Raw genomic sequence first — 22,543 nt, 5'->3', positions numbered from 1 at the left:
TTTTAGAGATGGAGTCATCTATATGCCTGTCTTAAAGCACAGATCATCAAACGCTACGCTTTAGAAATCAATAAGTCCCCGGGATAGATTATAGTTATTATATTTTGCTGATAGTTTTAGTCGTTTGCTTATCGCCAGCATATTCTATAAGTCATTCATCCATCCCATTTACCTATAATATTTGGGAAACTGGTCCCATTATCCCCAGTCGGAGCCACTATTCCAAACGGAAAAGGAGCTGTACTAAGGTCCGGACCGGGTGGTTTCCCCTATGTTGTTGCAGCGATTTTCGAGGCATCAACATAGTGGAGCAACACTAGAGATGAAACTTAAACTCTAACGACCAATACATGTGTGCACCAATATATCCCTCATCCCCAATCGAAACACTTGCGTTGGCTTGGCTTGGAATGTGCGTCGACCGACTGAGAGCTTGGCAAATGCTACATCTTACAATCAAGCAAGTGTGGAAACCAAGACGAACAGAGAACTGAACAATACTTCCGGAGGTGTTATACTTACTCTTCACAAACAAAATCCATTCAGATAGCTGGAGTTCTACTAGTGTGTCACCAAGTTTTGTAGTAGCTGCGAGAACCCTCCAAACTTTTTCCTTAGCTTCGTTTTGTAGCCTCCCTACCAACCATCCTCAACAACATGTCTTGCATCGTCAAGCACACAAGCTTCAGTTGTTTCATAGAGTCTTACCAGTGTGTGCACGCAAGTTTTTCCCACCTTCTTCACAAGCCACTTTCCAGACCTGGTGCCAATTGCTGGTTGAGAAACTCCCTCTCGGAATTGCACAATTCTGGAGGGGAACCAGCCTTCCCTCCATAGATCATGCAAACCCAGCGGGACGCCCAATTGGGCTCTAATGTTTCACAATTCTTCCTGAGAGTCTTCCCCTAAAAAATTGCATAATTCATCCTAGGACAGCTACTCAGCCCATAAATTGTCCAATTCTAGGCAGAAGTCACCTACTGCTCCCAGAAATTGCACAATCCCTTTGGGACAACCACCCTAGCAACTAGCAAAAAATGGGCAAATCATTCAGGTAACCTACTAGGCTTAGAAATTGCACAATGCACTCAGACAGGCTTCCTTGAGAAAATTTTGCATTCTGACCCCAGAGAGCTGCTCAACCCAGAAATTGTGAAATCCTAGGAGACAATCACCTATTCCTCCCAGAAATTGTGCAATCCCTTTGGGACAACCATCTTTGCTTAGCCTAGGAACAATGCATATTTTCATCCTAGGCTCGCAGACCGATGCATGTGACTTCAGCCTGATCTGGTTCCCTCTGGGACCGAGCAAAAATGATTTGCATGTATGGACTGTTTTTCCCAAGGAAACATGCAAATGCATCCCTAAATTTAGGGATATATTTTTAGCAGCTAGAGGTTACATGCAAGGATCATTTAAGAAACCTCCCACCCAATGTCGCTTTTCCTAGATTTGTGGCATGCACGTCATAACCTCGATTTTATCAAAACTTATGAACCAGATGCTAGAGAGCTCATTCCTCCCATCGATTTTGCAACTCTAACATCCCACATCACACCTAACATTCAACTGCACATTCAGCTCAGTTGTTTTGCGGTAAACCCGCTTCACATGTCTTGCGTTGTGTTTTTGTCGCTTTTTGTGTTTCAGCTTGTGTGAATGTTGTCTGCTTGATTTATGTGAACACTTGTTTTCGTTTGGCTGCATGTTAGCTTGTACAAGCATCATTTCTATTTTCATTTGCATGTCACTGCTGTCGCATGCATGACACTATTTTTGCACCGACGGTCGCCGTCGCGGCGACCCACTTCACTCGCATGCATTCATCCCATTTTCTGAATCTTGCACTTATTGTTTGAATGCATAATCATTCACTCTTGTTTTCACTAATCTCATCATGCATTCAGACTTCTCATGTTTTCAGTCACCCATCAGCTCCTCTAGGCTACCTTGCCCCGGACCATGCCTTGCTCGGCTAGCACTGCACATTTCCGGAATCGAAGGCTCTTCCTTCCCTCCATAGATTGCAGAAGTCTGGCCCAATACTGACCTCCAGGCTTGTATTACACAATTCTTGGAGGTAGTGTCCTATTGGCCCCACAAACTATGCAATGTAATTTGCTAGTTGCATGTCATTGTTGACTGAAATTGAGCATTGCGTGGTTTCAGTCCTCAACAGGTTAGGCTGGTATGTGCATTGCACAGTTCCAACAGTCAGTGAGCCTCCTGATAGCCCGGACTGTGCCTTGCGTAGTTTTGGAAGTCAGTCTCCCGACCTCCCAATGGAAATTCTACAACCTTCACAATCAATCACATAGGTATGTTGCAAGTTAGCCCTCAAGTTTGTTTTGGTTTTTGACTTACATATTTCTTTCCATGAGTGTTACTATGTCTGCAGGCATCATAGGTGTTAATCTGTCTCTAAGAAACACAAGTACAATGGCCTTCAGGAGAGTAGAGTCAAAGGACACGATTGATAGCACAACAGGGCTTCCAACCAAGCAAGTGTCTATGAGATTGCCTACCGATGAAGACATCAAGTTGTTCATAGATAAGGACATCAAGATAATATGGCAGCAACATCACAACAAGCAACACCATCAGCAACAACACAAGGCAGCACACCCACACGCGATGAATGCAAGAGGAAGGTTGTTGACAGCATAGAGGTGGAGCAAAGTTGTGAGTTCAAAGAAGATACACTCGTGATGAAATCAGTTTTGGATATTGAAGCTATGAGGTGACGATGTGACATGAAGGTCACGCGGAGGCATAGAGAGAAATAGAGAAGGAGTTGCTTGTGCTGAAGCAGGAATAGGTACAACAGGGGGCGCAACATGCACAAATGGATGAAACTACGCCTGTACAAGTCATAAATCCATCCCAGCATTTGGCACGGAGTAGACAAGGTGAGCAGTGATGTTGATCGAATGCAAGGGAATTCAACATCATGCATGTCACTGTGCACACACATGCGATCCCACCCTTATTGCACACTCACCAACGCTAAGACAAGAAGCAAGTCTGACTGGAGCTAAACATGTATTCCGACAAGTTGATGTGCACGACCACCAACATATGCTTTGAGGTCAGCGCAGACACTATGCATAAGTATGTTGTTGGTCCGACCACACCTAGGACGACCATATGCATGCTATCAGGTGAGTTAGACAAAGGAGCCATATCAATGTACCCAGATGCAACAGAGGCAAGAGTTTGCTTTCAACACAATGTCACCATTGAGCGCTTAGACACCACCACGGAACACCAAGCTTGGCATCAGTCTGCCACAGTCGACCACCGTGAGGATGTCGAAGAGTTGGTCATCCCACATATGTCTAACTCTTAGTGATGCCTTGCATGGCTTGCTCAACCCTATGCCATCCCACATGGGTACATGTGCATTGTAATGTAATGTCATGTACAGTGAAAGTCCAAGTGTCGATAGTTAGACGTAACAGTCATGTAGTAGGTGAAGAGTCATGAGGGTAGGTAAAGGGTCACAAAGGGGAATGTTAAGGGTCACCCCACCATTTGCTATAAATAGAACCTTATAACTCATTGTAAGGGATTTTGGTTATTCAAGATTCCAATAGGAGTATGTTAGATAAAACTTGGAGAGTATTGTAATGAGCCTTGGCTTCTCCACTGTGTAGAGCTAGTATATCTCTTTAGATGAGCAAGCAGCAATGACTGTAACGTTCCACTGTCTGAACTATTGGTTGGTCATAGTTGTATTGTATGACTGGAACTTTCACTTCTTAATATAACAGAGGCAGCACGTTCCATGCATATGTCGTATTATATTTCAACTATCTTGTTTACTCTAAATGATATATGTATCTGTTTTCTTGCGCATGCATATGTAGCTATTTTTTGTATATGTATGTATGAATCATACTCGAATGTGTTGTTGGCTTAACCATCACTCTGGATTGCTAGCTTAATTTCCTTCTAGTTTGTGATGTATCTTTGCTCGTGTGTTCCCTTCTTAACTCTGTGCTTTCACAGGTTTCCAAGAGGCGCACTCACCTCACCCTCCATGTGTTAGAACCTCTCATGCACCTTCCTTGACTTGCCACATATGGAACACCCTTTCTACCAATAGGGACAACTTACTTGTCTCTGCGCGCAACAGCGGTCAAGACGATACTGCACAACCCGCTATTGGGACTCCTACACCAAGGAGGTCTAATTGGGACTTCTTACCGGGGAGATCCCTTGACATGTTGGCGAGTCCAACACCGTCAACCGTTATGTAGTCTAATACCTTGGTGTCTTGTTATACTTTTACAAATTTTTTTAGAATATGCACACTTTTTATCTATACTTCTATAAAATTTCATAAAAATTATAATCACACATTGGTGCTTTTCTTATGTCTTCCAAATTTTTAATTTTTTTATATCTTGACAACGTTTTTTTAATACAATTTTTGCTAACATAAATATTTTCAGCTTTTTATTTAAAAACTATTTTACTATAATAATAAAAATATCAACAACACTTTGAAACCGACTAGCCAATTAATTTTTTTAGTTCCCGTCAGCCCACGTAAGAAATTCAATTGACCTTATTTGTAAATTACTGCTATTTCTGCTCATGAGTGCATACGAATTTCAATTTGAAATACAGGGGGCTGATATAACACATTATCCTTTTCGTGGTACATGCAAATAGCAAACTGGAATCTTTGCTTATGAGTTAGATGTCAATTTCAATTGAGAATACAAAAAGTTGATATAAACCCTGGGTCTTATCGTCTGACAGCCGTATATGTTTTTCTTTTTGTTTTTTGGATCGGATTACAGTGATTTAATTTAAAAAATTAAATATAACTTATATTAATATTATTTGGTTTTTTTTAAGAAAAATTGGTAATTGGTTTACTTACCTCTTCCACAAATATAAGTTAGAATAATTTGAGTCACTAATCTTTTGATAAATAATATTTTATTTTCATATAATTTATTAATTGAAATCTTATATTTTTCCAAAACAATTAATTTTGTTATCACAAAAACCGCATTCTATATATATACACATATCCCACATGTATTTGTGTATGTAAATCTGGTAGATTTGTCCAAAAATTAAAAACAAAAATATTATTACAAAAATAGATATCCCAATCTATTAGGTAATATTCCCAACAAAAAAATACAATGTGCTAAAACAAAAATTTATTATAATTAAACTACCACTAAAAAGTTATTTAAAATATTTTTTATAATTTCTTAAAAGGTCATAAAAGATTTAAATCCTATTAAAAGGAATCTTCAATTAATTACATAAAGTGAAAATCACAAAAAGATATCGTGGAAAATCAAATCTGCAAAGTGGGACAACCTTGTTTTTAAATGACTGGATATCATTTAAACCTTGTCTCTGCCTATGAGTGGATATCATTTTCAATTTGCAATCAAGAAATTGAGATAGAGCCTTATCGTTTCGTTTGAAAAAAGAAGCCCTATATCTCATCGTCAAGTTGGAATATTTGTTTAACGTAGTAGCAATGACAATCACGAAAAAGCATATAGTAGAAAATCAAATCTTCTTTTTGGTTTTAAATTTTTTTTGGCAATAATTTCATAGTGCATTGTTTAAGGAGTCATGTAACGGGGCGGAGTTTGGCTGATTAAAAGTGATAGGGATTTGAATAAAAAATTCAAAAAATCTTGTAGAGGGAGTGTTTGAATTGTATTTTTGATAGTGGAAATAGATTCAGCACCATCAAAAAAGCTTAGGACACCTAAAATTTTGAAGTTTAACAACTATAACTTGGATTTACAAAAATCTTTGCTAGATTTTCTCTAAACTCCTCCACCTAATTAAACTAAATCATTGTTTACATCTAAAAAATATGTGATAGGATTTAAAGTTTACCATTTTACAGTCACTGGTATTTAATTTTAAAAAATATATAAAAATAGCTTTCTTCCATAACAATGATGACGGTATTTACATTAAGATAACAACCAATAATAACTACAGCTTATTTAATAAATTGATTATAATAAAATTTACCAATACATTAAAAAAATACAAATTAATTTAATATCTTAAAAAAATATAAGATAAATTTAATATCCTATAAAATCTTGACACACTCAATTTCTACCTATTGCACCATTGTAACATAGTATTTCAAAAATGCTATCATATTTTGAACAAAATTCACTTAAGAAAAACGAAAAAAACACTTCAAAATCCGCATTATGGTGAAACAGAGAGGTGACCGTCGTTATCAATGATATCCTATTTTAGGATCGATGGCCTGACACATAAATATATGGTACTCCGGCCATAAGTATTGACGGGACAGATTGAGTATAACAGATAAAGAGCTTTGAGTTAAATGGCAGCTGGGTTATCAAACTTTTTTATACCTCAAAGGTGGTATAAAAAAGATTATTCCTTCCAAATTTATTGAGTTAAGCTCGCACAGAAACATTAGAAAAGTTCAAGATTATTATCCCCACCGAAACGTATTCATTGGCTATATTACACAAAAAAAAATCAAATTTGGATTGATGGCAATCGAAGGTACTGATTGTTCACCATCCACTGAAAATCCCAGTGCCTGTTACCAATGCTTCTTAGAGTCCAGTATGTCCATCCGAAAGAAGCTGTGCCGTATACTTGGAACTGTGCATCTCCGTACCTTTCATAATCTGATTGTGTCGCATTCTGCACCTCCCACTCGGCCACCCATTCCCCTTCACCAATTTCAGAGTGATCGTAAGACAACATTTTCTGCATATAAATAATTATCTCCCATTCTTTAATTATTATAGTGTCATTTTATTTTTTTAATCATAATAAGTAATTTAAAATTTTCATATATTTGTTTTTAAAACTAAAGGTTCAGTTTAACAAGATGAAACAGAGTTGATAAAATAGAGTTTTCTTTTTTTGAGATTGGTGAAATAATGGTGAAATATAGTTTTTAGGGAAAATGGAATTTTATATTGTTTAAAATATATTTTTGAATATATAAATAGATTTTCCCTCTGAAAAAATTTAAACACTAAAATCATACAAATTAAATAACATAAACTCAAATTTTTAAAAATATCTACTGTATTTTAAAAATATCTTAAAATATCATGCCAATACTAAATCCTCAGCATTTTTATACACTTATTCAGGTCTGATTTTCAAATTCTAAATCCTTGGAAATTTCTATACACTTCTGCAGGTTTTAAATATATTCATTTTAAATACAAGTCCCTGAGTAATTGCTTGGAGTTCAGATACTTACCAACAAAGATGAGAGGACCATTGGCCGAGACGAGGCTCTGCAGAGTTTGAGCTCTTGTGGTTTTGATATAGTCGATGTTTTGCTGAACCGTCATATTTTTGAAAGTGGCATCATCGAAGAGATTGTAGTAATGCACGTCCACAACTGTGCGGGATAAGCCGTTGTTAATTTGAAACAACTCTTTTGGATCAGCAGGGCCGATTCTGTTGCACATTATCACATACGCCGACGACGAATACTTTCGAACGATGTTGTAGCCTTGTGTATAGTAGGCAGTCAAATTGTTCAAACTGATTCCAGAGGACCGTGGCTCATTCAGCAGCTCAATGCCCAAAAGGGCAGGGTGTGCAGCATATCTGTCAATGATAGAACCAATTTTTTAATATTTTATAGACCTGCCGGAGATAATGAAAAGGGCTGCTAAATTCTGAATTGGTTTTACCTAGAAGCAAGAAAATCGATGGTGGATAAAGTGGTGTCAATGTTCTTTTGTGAATCGGCCCATTCTATATATCCGTCTCTGCTGCCACTGTGCTCATCACCGTTTTGTGAGCCTGGAGCAGCATGGAGATCGATAATCACCTTAATACCATGATTCCTGCAGTTCAGTTTTCACAAAGTTAACTACCCGGTGGCTTATGATCTTGGCTTCTGTTTCTTTTCTGTTCATAGGATTAAAAAAAATTCGGGATGAAAGTCAATTTTCACTTACTGTGCCCACGAGAAAGCTTTGTCGAGACAAGCTAGAGATCCTCCAACAAAAGGAGCAGGAGGTTTTGGATCACTTGCAATCCACCATCCAACTGGAATTCTGACAGCACTTATCCCGTGCTTGGACAGGAAAACGAAATCATCCTCTGTAATGAAAGTGCTGCGATGTTCCTAAGAAAGAAGAATGTAAAAGCATCAGAAACCCCAGTGGGTACTATATCTCAACAGGGCAGTGTAAGAGGTTTACTAGGGTTTACCTTCAAGACTTGGGCAGCTCTCTCGGGTTCATAACCGTTTGAGATTTGGAACTCCCCCTGCATATGTCCTGTGAAGCTCATCTCGAAAGTTGCAGCATTATTGCCGTCCCAAGCAGGCTCCCCTTTGAAATCGGCAGTTAACTGATCTTTAGAATGGGCCTGCATGTGTTGAACGTGATCACAAAGTGTATTAGGTAAAGGAGATTGTAAATCAATTTATACTAACAATCAAATTTTAAACCAGGTTTCAGCCCATGCAGGGGACAGCTTCTTTATTAGATAAGGAAGTGGATGCTTTAAGATTGTGTGAATCATAGTTGCTAGAAAAATATGAAACCTAATTGAGACTGTGAGTAACTTCCGTCCTGAACCCTTTCCATGAAGTTTTAACCCACTATACTCCACTCAACCTATCATTCTCTGTTTGTTTGATATAAATTGTTTCTTCAAAAATCCATGGTGGGTACAATTATGAGATTCTCTGTTCGTTTGATATAAATCGTCTCTACAAAAATCCATGGTGGGTAAAATTATGAGATTCTCTGTCTGTTTGATATATAATTGTTTTTTCAAAAATCCATGTTGGGTACAATTATCTTAATCTCAATCTCTGAAAACAATATACCTGCAAGTACATTCCGTTTAAGGCTTTCAGATGCACACGATTCCGATCGGCGTTGTTTCTGATGATCTGAAATGTTTCCCAGCTTCTAGGCGTGGTGGCTACAGCCTTCACAACACTCCCCCCTCCATTATCGGCTCCTAGAAATTGCTTATTGAAGACTCTAAGTTGGTAGTAGCCATCTCTCACACGCCATACCTATCCCAATAGTCAAGCTTAAAGTTTCAGTCCAACATTCTTCATTAGAAAATGAAAAATTAGCAGCATAAAATCTTTTTCAAAATCAAACACACCCTGAAAGTCTCCCATTTTTTGGGATTTGTTCTGTTCACAGCCACTTTCTGCCCTCCTCCATTTTCTGCAACGATGTAGGTTCCTAGTTTCATGGATTTCAACTGGATCTGCGTTCCATCCTGAGAAAATAGAACAGTACAATCCAAAGTGAGAGTAAACAACACCAGGTCATCCTGATAGTGGGAGCGACTGCTGGCAATGCAAAGTCGAATAAGAGCATAATAAAGAGATTACCAGCAGATCATTGTCCGGAATCCCATCAAAGAGCGAAGGCTTTATCCATCCTTCAATAACGAGCCACCCTCCCAGGGCTACACAGTGGTATTTCTGCGTGCCTATGGTAAGCCTCCTCACTTCTGATGCCTCGCTTCCATAAGCTGCAGAGATGAATGTTGTAAGATATGCATTTAAAATTCATCACTGTAAAAGGGCCTGTTTTATCTAAAACACATTTGAAAAGCATTTTCAGGAACTTGCAGCTTTCAGTAAATTCCATTCATGAATCAAGATTCAAGTAATGTACCGCAGCAGGATGCCATCAAAACCAGAATAACAAATGTAAAGCATCCTTGAAGCGATTTTCTTGCATGGATATTGATGCAAGCTCCCATAGTGAAATCTTCAACTCGATAGAACTGTTGTCCTTTTGAACGCCGCTCGCGAATAAATTGCAGTTGCTGATATCCAGTCGATGTCTAAAGCATTTTGCAGAGACCAATATACATGTCATAGGTCCCGCGATCCGCCAGTGGCTATGCATTATATATCGTGTTCGTGGTTGCAGAAATTAGATACTGGAAGATTCTCCAAGCGAGAATGTGATAGTAAATAACGAAGTTACATTTACTTTTAATCCTGGTCCTTTAGCCGTCGTTTTCTAAGATGCAACCATATATATTATTATTATTATTATTATTTCTTCATAGCAAATAAAATTGAAGTGTTATAAAATTGAAAAGACAAAACCAATTATTTATATATCCCATAAACATAAGAGTTGTAAAGTAATTAGTAAATAATCTAAAATTATATTTTATAATTTTATTATCATAGTAATTAACAAATAGGTTAAAATTATATTTTAGAATTTTATTATCACAGTAAATAGTTTAAATTATATCTTATAAATTTATTAAATTGATGAGACAAACATGTATTTGACACCATTTTTTCAAATGACAATAGAAGTTTAAAATTACAATGTTTTTGTAATTTTTAATAGGAGTAATTTAATTAATAGAAGAAATAGTTTTTTTCGGTTAGAATTTGATGATACAATTTTGAGTAAGATTTGATATATGGATAGAGAAGGAAACCACAAAATAACACACTCAGATATGAGGTTGTTGTTTGGTAAATTGATTTTCTCATTTTCTTAAAGGTACATGTAGAGAGACTAAAAATAGTTAAGAATGTATATGCTAATCTTAGCTCACACATGCATGTGTACACTTTCTAATTTAGAACTCTAGCATTACTGAAACATCCTAATTTATACTATCTATAAACTTCGTGCAAGTCAATATAATTGAAAGTAATTACTTCCATCACTTCTCCTTAATTACAAGGACTATTGAGTGTTGTTCTAAGTTTCAACTAGGCTCTGTGAAACTCAAAAAAATCTCTTGACAATGACTTTGTGAATATGTCATGCAATTGTTCTTTTCATCTACAAGATTCCAAGTGGATTTCTCCATTATTGACAAGTTCTCTAATGAAGTGATATTTTGTATCAATGTGCTTGCTTTTGTAATGTAAAACATGGTTCTTTGACTAGGATACTGTTGATTTGTTGTCACAATACATTGTAGTTGGTCCCTCTTGTTTTTGTAATAGATCATCCAATGCTTTGCATTACAAAAATGTTTGATAAGATGTTGTTGTTCCTTCTACATACTCAACTTCCATTGATGAGATTGACATGATGGGTTTCTCCTTGGATGCCCATGAAATCACACCTAAACCAATACGTAAAACATATCCCAAAATACTCTTATTGTCATCCATGCTACCTGAAAAGTCATTGTTAGTGTATCCAACTAATAAGTCACTGTTACTGTTGTAGTATAAGATGGCATATCGTGTTGTTCCAATGATAAATCTCAAAGTTATTTTTCCTGCTTGCCATTGCAAGTCTTTTGGAGACTCCATGAACCTAAGAATTAAACTAACTGTGTATATCATGTCGAGTGTAGTGGCAATAAGATACATAACAGTTCCAAATAATCTCTTTAATAGAGTTGGATCTACATTAGATCCTATATCTGCTTTGCTGAGCTTTGTTCCTGTTGCAACTGGAGTTGGTGTTGGTTTACAATTCAACATCCTAAACATCTTCGACACATTCATGAAATACCTTCCTTTAAACACAAAAATACTTGAAAGTGATTGAGTGACTTCAATACCAAGAAAAAATCTCATCAACCCCAAATTAGTCATTTCATACTCTTTCTTCATAGTTGTTTTTAACTCATCCACTAATAGATTCCTTGTGACTATCATGTCCTCAAAATATAGACAAACAATATAATTTGTCCTTGCTCATTCACCTTTGTATATAATGTAGGTTCATTGCTACTTTTAACAAATCCACTACTCATCAAACATTGATTAATCCTCCTATATACCAAGCTCTAAGAGCTTGCTTATGTCCATAAATAGCTTTCTTAAACATGTATACCTTATTTTCATGACCTTTTATCTCATATCCTGGTGGTTGTTGCACATAACCTCATCTTCCAAAATTCCATTCAAGAATGTCGACTTTACATCCATTTAGTAAACTTTCTATCTATTTTGCGTTGTTGTGGCTTTGATTGCCTCAAATGTATCTAACCTCACAACTGGTGTGAAGGTCTCACCATAATCTGCTCCAAGTTGTTGTGTAAGTATTTTGCTACCAATTTAGTCTTGTACTTTTGGATTTCTCCTTTCTCGTTGAGATTTATTTCATAAACCCATTTAACACCTATGCAATCTTTATATTTTGGTAATTCTACTAAATCCCATGTATCATCTTTCTCTATGGAATAATATCTTCATCCATTCCTTAACCCAATTTTCATCTTTCATTTCCTCTTCAAAATATGTTGATTGACAAATAAATAAATCAAAATTTAAATTCACATCTAAGTCTTCATAGATCTCTCTCAAACTTTTGGTCTTTCTAGGCCTTAAGGAATGAGATTCACTACTTGATTGAGTAGTAGGAGTAGACATAGTTGTTCGAGAAGATGACTCACTTTAAATAGAATGTGTTAGGCTTCTTATTGGAGTATTTTTTTTATTGATGACTGGATTTGTGAATCTTGTTTACCTTCTCATACAAAGTATCCTCTACATCATCTTCTACTTGAGGTATCACAACTCCAATTGTTATAGATTTATCAATGCTTTCATCCCATGCATCAGTTTTTTAAAATTCATGATCTTTTCTAACTATCAGCCTATTTGTTATTCGATTATATAACTTATATACCTTCGACTAATCACTATACCTAATAAAAATGTACTTCTCACTTCACAACCAAATACCTTGAATTGTGCTACACTGCAACTCATCCTTGTCAATGCTTCCTATGGAACATTTTCTTTCACTTTTAGTGGGATATCTATTCAAAACATAAATTGAGCAATCTACTACTTCCACCCAAACTCATTTAGTATATGTTTCTCCTTCAACATACTTCTATCTATTCAAAACATAAATTGAGCAATCTACTACTTCCACCCAAACTCATTTAGTATATGTTTCTCCTTCAACATACTTCTAGCCATATTCATGATGGTTCTATTCTTTCTTTCAAATACATCATATTGTTGTGGTGTGTACCTTACATAATTTTCCATTTTCTCCCACAAAACTTACAAAAGCTATGAAAATATTTTTAATCATAGCCACCTCCTTTGTCTAATCAAATCACTAAGTGAATTGAGGACCACTTTTCTTCTCTACCATTGCCTTGAATTCTCGAAACTTGTCAAAAGTTTCAGGCTTCTTTGTGAATAAATAAATCCAAGGCTTTGTATTGTAATCATATATGAAGGTTAGAAAGTAATAACTTTCTCTAAGTGACTACATATACATTGGACCACAAATATTTGTATAAACCAACTCCAAAGGTTCCTTTGCATTATAAGACAATCCCCTATAAAAAAATTGTCCTTCTATTGCTTTACTAGAATGTAACTCTCACATGTACTAGCTAGCTCGTAAATAGGAAGAAACCCTTTAACCATATTATGATACTGCAATAATCTACGGACACCAAAATGTAGATAACCAGCCTTGAAATGTCGCAACCAAAAATCATCCCAGCAAGTTGCTTTTGGTGCAAATGAGTAATCATGTCTATCATACTTCATGGCAATAGGATACATCTTATTTTTGTAAATGAGTGCTATTTCTGCGCATGAGTGGGTACGAATTTCAATTTGAAATATAGGAGGCTGATATAACACATTATGCTTAACGTTTGAGAATACGAAGTGGTACATGCACATAGCATATTGGAATCTTTGCTCATGAAGTGATGTCAATTTCAATTGAAAATACAAAAGGTTGATATAAACCCTTGTTCTTATCGCTTGACAGCCCCATATGTTTTTTTTGTTTTGTTTCTTAGATCGGATCACAGTGATTTAATTTAAAAAATTAAATATAATTTATATCAATATTATTTAATTTTTTTATTAGAAAAATTGATAATTAGGTTAATTGCCTCTTTTATAAATATAAGCATGTTAAAGAAATTTAAATTACAAATCTTTTAATACATAATATATAATATTTCATTTTCATGAAATTTATTAATTAATTTTTTTTTATATTTTTCCAAAAAATTAATATATACGTATCCAACTTGTATTTATGTATATAGGTATCACAAGTTTGTCCCAAAAAAATAAAAACCTATTGCAAAAATAGATATCTCAATCTATTATGTAATTTATCCCAACAAAAAAGTATAATGTGCTAAAGCAAAAATTTATTGTAATTAAATTGCCACTAAAAAATTATTTAAAATATTTTCTTATAATTTCTTAAAAACTCATAAAACATTTAAATCCTATTAAATGTAATTTTCAATTAACTACATTTAAACCTTGTTTCTGCCCCTGAGTGGATATCATTTTCAATTTGCAATCAAGAGGTTGAGATAAAGCCTTATCGTTTCGTTTGAAAAAAGAAGCCCTATATCTAATCGGCAAGTTGGAATCTTTATTTAACGTCCTAGCAATGAAAATCACGAAAAAGCATATAGTAGAAAATCAAATCTTCTTTTTGGTTTTAAACTTTTTTGGGCAATAATTTGATGGTGCATTGTTTAAATCTAAAGGGTATGTAGTAGGATCGAAAGTTTATCATTTTACAGTCACTAGCATTTAATTTTAAAAATATATATAAAAGTAGTTTTCTTCAATAACAGTGGAGTGTATTTACATTAAGATAACAGCCAATAATAACTATTTTCACTGTTTATTTAATAAATTTATTATAATAAAATCTACACATACTTAAAAAAAAATTACAAAATAATTTAATATCCAAATAAAAATATAAGATAAATTTAATATCCTATAAAATCTTGAGACAGTCAATTTCTACCTATTGCACCATTGTAACATAGTATTTCAAAAATGCTATCATATTTTGAACAAAATTCACTTAAGAAATAAGAAAAAAACACTTCGCAAACGGAGAGGTGACCGTCGTTATCAATGATATCCTATTTTAAGATCGATGGCCTAACACAGAAATATATGGGACTCCCGCCATAAGTATTGACGGGACAGATTGAGTATAACAGATAAAGAGCTTTGAGGTAAATGGCAGCTGGGTTATCAAACTTTTTTATTCCTCAAAAGTGGTATAAAAAAGATTATTCCCTCCAAATTTATTGAGCTATTATCCCCACCGAAACGTATTCATTGGCTATATTACACAGAAAAACCAAATTTGGATCGATGGCAATCAAAGGTACTGATTGTTCACCATCCACTGAAAATCCCTGTGCCTGTTACCAATGTTTCTTAGAATCCAGTATGTCCATCCGAAGGAAGATGTCCCGTATACTTAACTGTGCATCTCCGTACTTTCCATAATCTGATTGTGTCGCATTCTTCACCTCCCACTCGGCCACCCATTCCCTTCACCAATTACAGAGTGATGGTAAGACAATTTTTTCCCCACATAAATAATTATCTTTTTTTAATTATTATAGTATCATTTTTAGTTACATTAAAATTTAAGTTTTTGTGGTTTATATTTTGCACTGAAAACAATTTAGGAAGAAATCACATTGGTAGAAATAGGCTTACCAGTTTCGAACCAAACAGTGTGACTGTTATCAGGACAATATGAAAAATCAGATCATGATAAGTTAAATAGGAAGTCAAGACCTTTTAACAACTATAGGAAAGAAAAAGACTATAAACAACTATATTTGATTAGAAAAAAACAAGACAAAATATTTATTAATTAATTTACTTTTTGGTTATTTTTATTTTATTTGTTTATTCTTATGAATAAATAAATCAAATTAAATATTAAATACATTATATAATTAATTATATATAACTAACATGACCCATACTATTACTATTACTATAAATATAAATATAAATATAAATATAAATATAAAAATAAAAATACGGAAGACTATAAAAGATTCTAAACTAATGAAAAATACTTAAATAAAAACACAATTTAGTTAGAGGAAAATAAATCGAAAGGTAATATAAGTGATAATTAGCTATAAAGTCAAAGAAAATAATAAATTTTGTTAAATTTAAATATAATAGGTTTAACTAAATTTTATTTTAATTATTTACTATTTTAATATTATTTTAGCTTATAGTAATGGAAAAAGGGAGAAAGAAAATAATTATATATATATATATAAAATATGTTTAATTAAATTCTCTTTTAATTTTCATTATTTACTATTTTATTATTTTTTATTTTGTAGTTATTTGAAAAAAAAAAGATGAAACAGAGGAAAAAAGGAAGGAAATTTTCCAATGGTTGTCCCTATTAATATTACTAGGCCTCTTTTCAATTTGTATGGCTTCCCCAAATTTATGGTGATGAAAATGAGAAATCTTCACAATGACCTTAATCTCCTCAATGCATATTTGATGTTTGGTCTTCTCAACGTGTTCTGCTAAGGCCAAAGGGTGCAACCTTCTATGCTTGATATCGTCAGTGTGTTCCTTAATACTTTGATTAATTGATGGATTGGTATGTTTCACCAATGTACGATGATCCACAAGAGCGCGGGATCACATGAATGCCTTTCATATGTTTAGGGTCCATAGGGTTTTTAGCAGGCTTTAAGGAACCTCTTAAGGTGTTTAGGGGGCGAAAGGTAGAGGAAATATTATGCTTCCTAAGGATTCTCGCAAGAGCATGGGATCAAATAAATGCCTTTCATATCTTTAGGGCCCACGGGGTCTTTAGCAGACTTTAAGGAACCCCTTAGCGTGTTTAGGGGCGAAAGGTAGAGGGAATATTGTGCTTCCTAAGGATTCTCGCAATCTTGTCAATCGTCCCTTGGATGAATGGGAGGTGAACTCCAAAACTATGATCATTAGGGTCTTTCTTAGCCTTAGGACTTTTGCTACTTTTGAGGAAGGCTTTAAGGCCTTCTCTATTACTGTAACCATTATTGACAAAAACCTTCAAGAGATGATATTTCTCTTTAGAAAATGGTCGACATCAGAAACCTTCATAGCACTAGTAGCTAGAGTGTAGAGAACACCCAACTTTTGAGCAGGGAAATGATGGGAGAACACCCAACTCTTGAGCATCAAAATGATGAGATTTGGCATGAAGATACTGCTCAGTATAGGTTTTCTTACAAAAAACTTGATGGAAAAATGAGTCTCTTTATTTTATAACTAATTATCATTTACATTACCTTTTGATTTATTTTCCTTTGACTAAATTGTGTTTTTATTTGAATATTTTTCATTAGTTTAGAATCTTTTATAGTCCTTTGTATTTTTATTTTTATATTATGGGTCATGTTAATTATATATAATTAATTATATAATGTATTTGATATTTAGTTTTATTTATTTATTCATAAGAATAAACAAACAAAATAAAAACTAATTAAATAAATAATAATAATAATAATAATAAAATTAATAGATATTTTGACTTTTTATTTAACTTACCCTATGATCTGATTTTTCATCTTGTCTTGATGATGAGTTACACTCGTTGGTTCAAAACGCGTTGGCCTATATCATTTTTAGTTTTTAATTATAATATCATATTTAATATAATAAATAGTTTAACATTTTCATATATTTTTAAGGTTGAGATTTAACTAAAATTTTTTATTTTTATTTTTAAACTAAAGAACTTGATTTAATTTGACTAAATAAATAAATATTTTTTGAGAAATGAGGTAAAACAATTTATTTATGTTGTTTAAAATGTATTTTGCATAAATAAATTAAGTAATCTAAAAAATCTGTAGGGTTATCTAATTTTACAAATTAAAAAATTATCTCTCTATTTTAACTAGCTCAAAGAAGAAACATATAAAAACATAGACGATCATAGACTTCCTAAGCTAGCTTTAAATTCTAGCCAAAACGACCTAAGCCTCAATCGAGGGTGGCATAAAGACACAAGGGCCTGGTTAAACTATTGGGAGATCAACGAAAATGATGCATTGCAAAACATAAATAACATTAAAGATATTGTTACTTCTAAGTTCAAAGAAAAAATGTGGTGTGAGAAAGACTTAGCGTCTAAAAGAAAATTAAGTTATTATAAGAAAGTCATCAACCCCACCCTAGAAGATCAAAAATATCTCTCTATTTTAACTAACTCTAAGAAGAAAATTAATATAGCAAAGATTAGAACGAATTCTCATGAGCTCCATAGTGAAACAGGTCGTTGGGCAATTCCTAAAACGCCATGGACAGAAAGGATCTGCCATATATGTGAGAATAGGAACATCGAGGATGAAAACCACTTCCTCTTAGAGTGCCCCGCGTATAACCACATTAGATCTCAGTTTCACAATCTTTGTTACAATACTGACCTTCCTAGCATTTTACAATGTCAAAATTATAGTGAGCTCGGGAGGCTTCTCTCCAAGCTTTTTGAGCATAAAAATAAAATCTTAAATCAAAATAGATAAATTGTTTCTTTAGGTCCGATAGACCATTATTTGGTCTCAGTGGATGTTAACCACCTTCATCATCAAAAAAAAATTATATAATTTTAATTAAAATTAACCCAAAAAAATATCCCGCAAAAAACATTTTCTTTGTAAATTAAACTACCCCAAACTAAATCCTCTTTTTATACCCTTATTGACGTCTGATTCTCAAATTTTAGATCGTTGGAAATTTCTATACACTTATGCAGGTTTTCAAATATGTTCATTTTAAATACAACTCCGAGTAATTGCTTGGAGCTCAGATGCTTACCAACAAAGATGAGCGGACCATTTGCCGAGACGAGGCTCTGGAGAGTTTGAGCTCTCGTGGTTTTAATATAGTCGATATTTTGCTGAACCGTCATATGTTTGAAAGTGGGATCATCGAAGAGATTGTAGTAATGGACGTCTGCTACAGTGCGGAATAACCCATGGTTGATTTGAAACAACTCCTTAGGATCAGCAGGGCCGATTCTGTTGCACATTATCACATACGCCGATGAGGAATACTTTCGAACGATGTTGTAGCCTTGTGTATAGTAGGCAGTCACATTGTTCAATCTGTTTCCAGAGGACCGTGGCTCATTCAGCAGCTCAATGCCCAAAAGGGCAGGGTGTGCAGCATATCTGTCAATGATGGAAGCAATTTTTTAATATGGTACAGACCTGCTGGAGATGATGATAGGGACTGCTAAATTATGAATTGGTTTTGCCTAGAAGCAAGAAAATCAATGGTGGATAAAGTCGTGTCAATGTTCTTTTGTGAATCGGCCCATTCTATATATCCGTCTCTGCTGCCATTGTGTTTATCGCCGTTTTGTGAGCATGAAGATCGATAATAACCTTAATACCATGATTCCTGTAGTTCAGTTTTCACAAAGTTAAATAACCCGTGGCTCATGATCTGGGCTTCTGTTTCTTTTCTGTTCATAGGATTAAAAAAAGTTCGGGATGAAAGTCAATTTTCACTTACTGTGCCCACGAGAAAGCTTTATCTAGACATTCCAGAGATCCTCCGACAAAAGAAGCAGGAGGTTTTGGATCACTTGCTATCCACCATCCAACTGGGATTCTAAGTTCCAACAGCACTTATCCCTTGCTTGGACAGGAAAACAAAATCATCCTCCCTAATGAAAGTGCTGCGATGTTCCTGAGAAAACAGAATGTAAAAGCATCAGAAACCCCAGTGGTTACTATACCTCAACAGCGCAGTGTAAGAGGTCTACTAGGGTTTACCTTCAAGACTTGGGCAGCTCTCTCGGGTCCATAACCGTTTGAGATTTGGAACCCCCCCTGCATATGTCCTGTGAAGCTCATCTCGAAAGTTGCAGCATTATTGCCGTCCCAAGCAGGCTCCCCTTTGAAATCGGCAGTTAACTGATCTTTAGAATGGACCTGCATGTGTTTAACGTGATCACAAAGTGTATTCGGTAAAGGAGATTGGAAATCAGCTTATAATAACAATCAAATTTCCAACCAGGTTTCAGCCTAGGCGGGGGCCAACCTCTTCATTAGATAAAGAAGAACTATCAACCCACAAGGGATGTTATCATTAAAATTGTGTAAAATGTGGTTGTAAAAAAATACAAAGCTTAATTAAACTTGAATGACTTCCATCCTAAACCCTTTTCATAAAATTTGTTTGAACCCACTAAACTCCACACAACCTAGGATTCTCTGTTTGTTTGATATAAATTGTTTCTTCAAAAATCCATGGTGGGTACAATTATGAGATTCTCTGTTTATTTGATATGAAGCGTTTCTTCAAAAATCCATGGTGTGTACAGTTATGAGATCCTCTGTTTGTTTGATGTATAATTGTTCCTTCAAAAATCCATGTTGGGTACAATTATCTCAATCCTGAAAACAATATGCCTGCAAGTACATTCCGTTTAAGGCTTTGAGATGCACACGATTTCGATCGGCGTTGTTTCGGATGATCTGAAATGTTTCCCAGCTTCTAGGGGTGGTGGCTACAGCCTTCACAACATCCCCCCCCCCTCCATTATCGGCTCCTAGAAATTGCTTATTGAAGACTCTAAGTTGGTAGTAGCCATCTCTCACACGCCATACCTATCCCACAAGTCAAGCTTAAAGTTTCAGTCCAACATTCTTCATTAGAAAAAGAAAAATTAGCAGCATAAAATCGTTTTAAAAATCAAGCACACCCTGAAAGTCTCCCATTTTGAGGGATTTGTTCTGTTCACAGCCACTTTCTGCCCTCCTCCATTTTCTGCAACGATGTACGTTCCTAGTTTCATGGATTTCAACTGGATCTGCGTCCCATCCTGAGAAAATTGAAAAGTACAATCCAAAGTCAGAGTAAACAACACCAGGTGCTCCTGACAGTGGGAGCACAACCAATGGCATTGCAAAGTCCAACGTGAGCAGAATAAAGAGAATACCAGCAGATCATTGTCCGGAATCCCATCAAAGAGCGAAGGGTTGATCAATCCTTCGATAACGAGCCACCCTCACAGGGTTACACAGTGGTATTTCTGTGTGCCTATGGTAAGCCTCCTCACTTCTGATGCCTCGCTTCCATAAGCTGCAGAGATGAATGTTGTAAGATATGCATTTAAAATTCGTCACTGTAGAAGGGTCTGTTTTATCTAAAACACATTTGAAAAGCATTTTCAGGAACTTGCAGCTTTCAGTAAATTCCATTCATGAATTGAGATTCAAGTAATATACCGCAGCAGGATGCCATCAAAACCAGAATAACAAATTTAAAGCATCCTTGAAGCGATTTTTTTGCATGGATATTGATGCAAGCAGCCATAGGGAAATCTTCAACTCGATTGAACAGTTGTCCTTTTGAGCGCCGCTCGCCAATAGATCACAGTTGCTGATATCCGGTCGACGGCTAAAGCATTTTGCAGAGACCAATATCCATATCATAGGTCCCACGATCTACTAGTGGATATGCATTATATATCGTGTTTGTGGTTGTAGAAATTAGATACTGAAGGGTTCTCCTAGTCAGAATGTGATAATAAATATCCAATGTTTGTCTTTTACCAACTGTTTTCTAAGATGCAAGGATATACCAAGAAGGGAGGTTCCTAAAAGATTACTTTCAAAGATAATTGAAGCTCTTTTAATTATATATATATATTAATTTTTCAGCCAAATAAAAATAAGTTTTAAAAAATTAAAAAGGCAAAGCAAACTTTTAAAAATAAAATATGGTTGAGTATTTATATGTCCCATAAAGGTGAGAGCACTAAAGTAATTAGTGAATAGCCTAAAATTATATTTTTAGAATCTTATTAAATTGATAAGGGAAACATGTATTTGGCATTATCTGTTAGATCAAATTACATGTTATACGTAAAATAATTAGTAAATATGAGTAGTAAATAATTTTGAATTTATATTTTAGAATTTTATTAAATTTATGAGGGAAATTTGTATTTCGCATCATTTGTTAATTATATAACACATTTAAAGTAATTATTAAATATATATTTGGTATTGTTTGTTAAATCAAGTTATATGTTACATTAAAGTAGTTAGTAAATAGTTTAAAATTATATTTTATAATTTTATTAAATTGTTAAGGAAATTTATATTCTGCATTATTTGTTAAATCATATAATTTAAGTTATATTTTTGTTAAATTGATGAAGGAAACATGTATTTGGCATTATTTGTTTAAATGATAATATACAAAAGTTCAAATTACAATGTTTTTGTTAATTTTAATAGGAGCAATTTAATTAACAAAAGAAATGGTTTTTTGTTTTGTTGAATTTTGCAACACAATTTCAAGTAAATTTTGATAGATGGACCAAGAAGGAAAGCACAAAAAATAACACATATACATGTGAGTTTTTGTTCAGTAAATTGATTTCTCAATTGTTCTGAACTACATGATTAAATAGAATCAAAACAGAAGAATAGCTATGCTAATCTTAGCTCACACATGCTTGACTGACACTTCCTAAATTAGAACTCTAGCATGACTGACACATCCTAAAGTTATACTATCTGTAGACTTCTTGAAACTAAATGTAACTTCATAGTAATTATCTCCAACACTCCCCCTTAATTACAACCACTAATGTATGTTGGTCTAAGTCTCTAGCCTTGCTTACAACACCAAATTTTTCTCTATGAAACTCAAATACATGTCTTCTCAACAGCTTTGTGAATATGTCATCCAAATGTTATTTTGATCTACAAGATTCCAAGTGGATTTCTC

The 22,543-nt window shown here is 34.5% G+C and overlaps 1 protein-coding gene and 1 pseudogene across 2 annotated transcripts; both read right to left on the bottom strand.

Annotated features, from left to right (window-relative positions):
• Positions 1 to 6,184: 6,184 nt before the first annotated feature.
• On the bottom strand, positions 6,185 to 21,180 carry LOC149191155 (putative glucan 1,3-beta-glucosidase A; annotated as a pseudogene). Its single transcript, XR_016256027.1, has 9 exons — positions 21,031 to 21,180; positions 20,742 to 20,884; positions 20,505 to 20,624; positions 20,212 to 20,409; positions 19,573 to 19,731; positions 19,310 to 19,486; positions 19,050 to 19,195; positions 18,608 to 18,963; positions 6,185 to 6,722 (listed from the first exon to the last, which is right to left on the bottom strand). The product of XR_016256027.1 is annotated as a putative glucan 1,3-beta-glucosidase A (transcript).
• LOC149191156 (sporulation-specific glucan 1,3-beta-glucosidase-like) lies at positions 7,218 to 9,909 on the bottom strand. Its single transcript, XM_089412401.1, has 8 exons — positions 9,675 to 9,909; positions 9,386 to 9,528; positions 9,151 to 9,270; positions 8,861 to 9,055; positions 8,236 to 8,394; positions 7,980 to 8,149; positions 7,710 to 7,865; positions 7,218 to 7,623 (listed from the first exon to the last, which is right to left on the bottom strand). The coding sequence occupies exons 1-8, from the start codon at positions 9,760 to 9,762 to the stop codon at positions 7,218 to 7,220; spliced, it is 1,437 nt and encodes a 478-aa protein (XP_089268527.1). The 5' UTR covers positions 9,763 to 9,909.
• Positions 21,181 to 22,543: the final 1,363 nt, after the last annotated feature.

Source organism: Pinus tabuliformis, chromosome 3_1 (genome assembly GCF_031772625.1).
Source record: "Pinus tabuliformis cultivar Carrire ecotype Pingquan chromosome 3_1, CPIR1, whole genome shotgun sequence".
In the NCBI taxonomy this organism is placed as follows: domain Eukaryota; kingdom Viridiplantae; phylum Streptophyta; class Pinopsida; order Pinales; family Pinaceae; genus Pinus; species Pinus tabuliformis.
The sequence above is the reverse complement of the archived record's forward strand: the minus strand, read 5'-3'. Positions and strand labels throughout refer to the sequence as shown.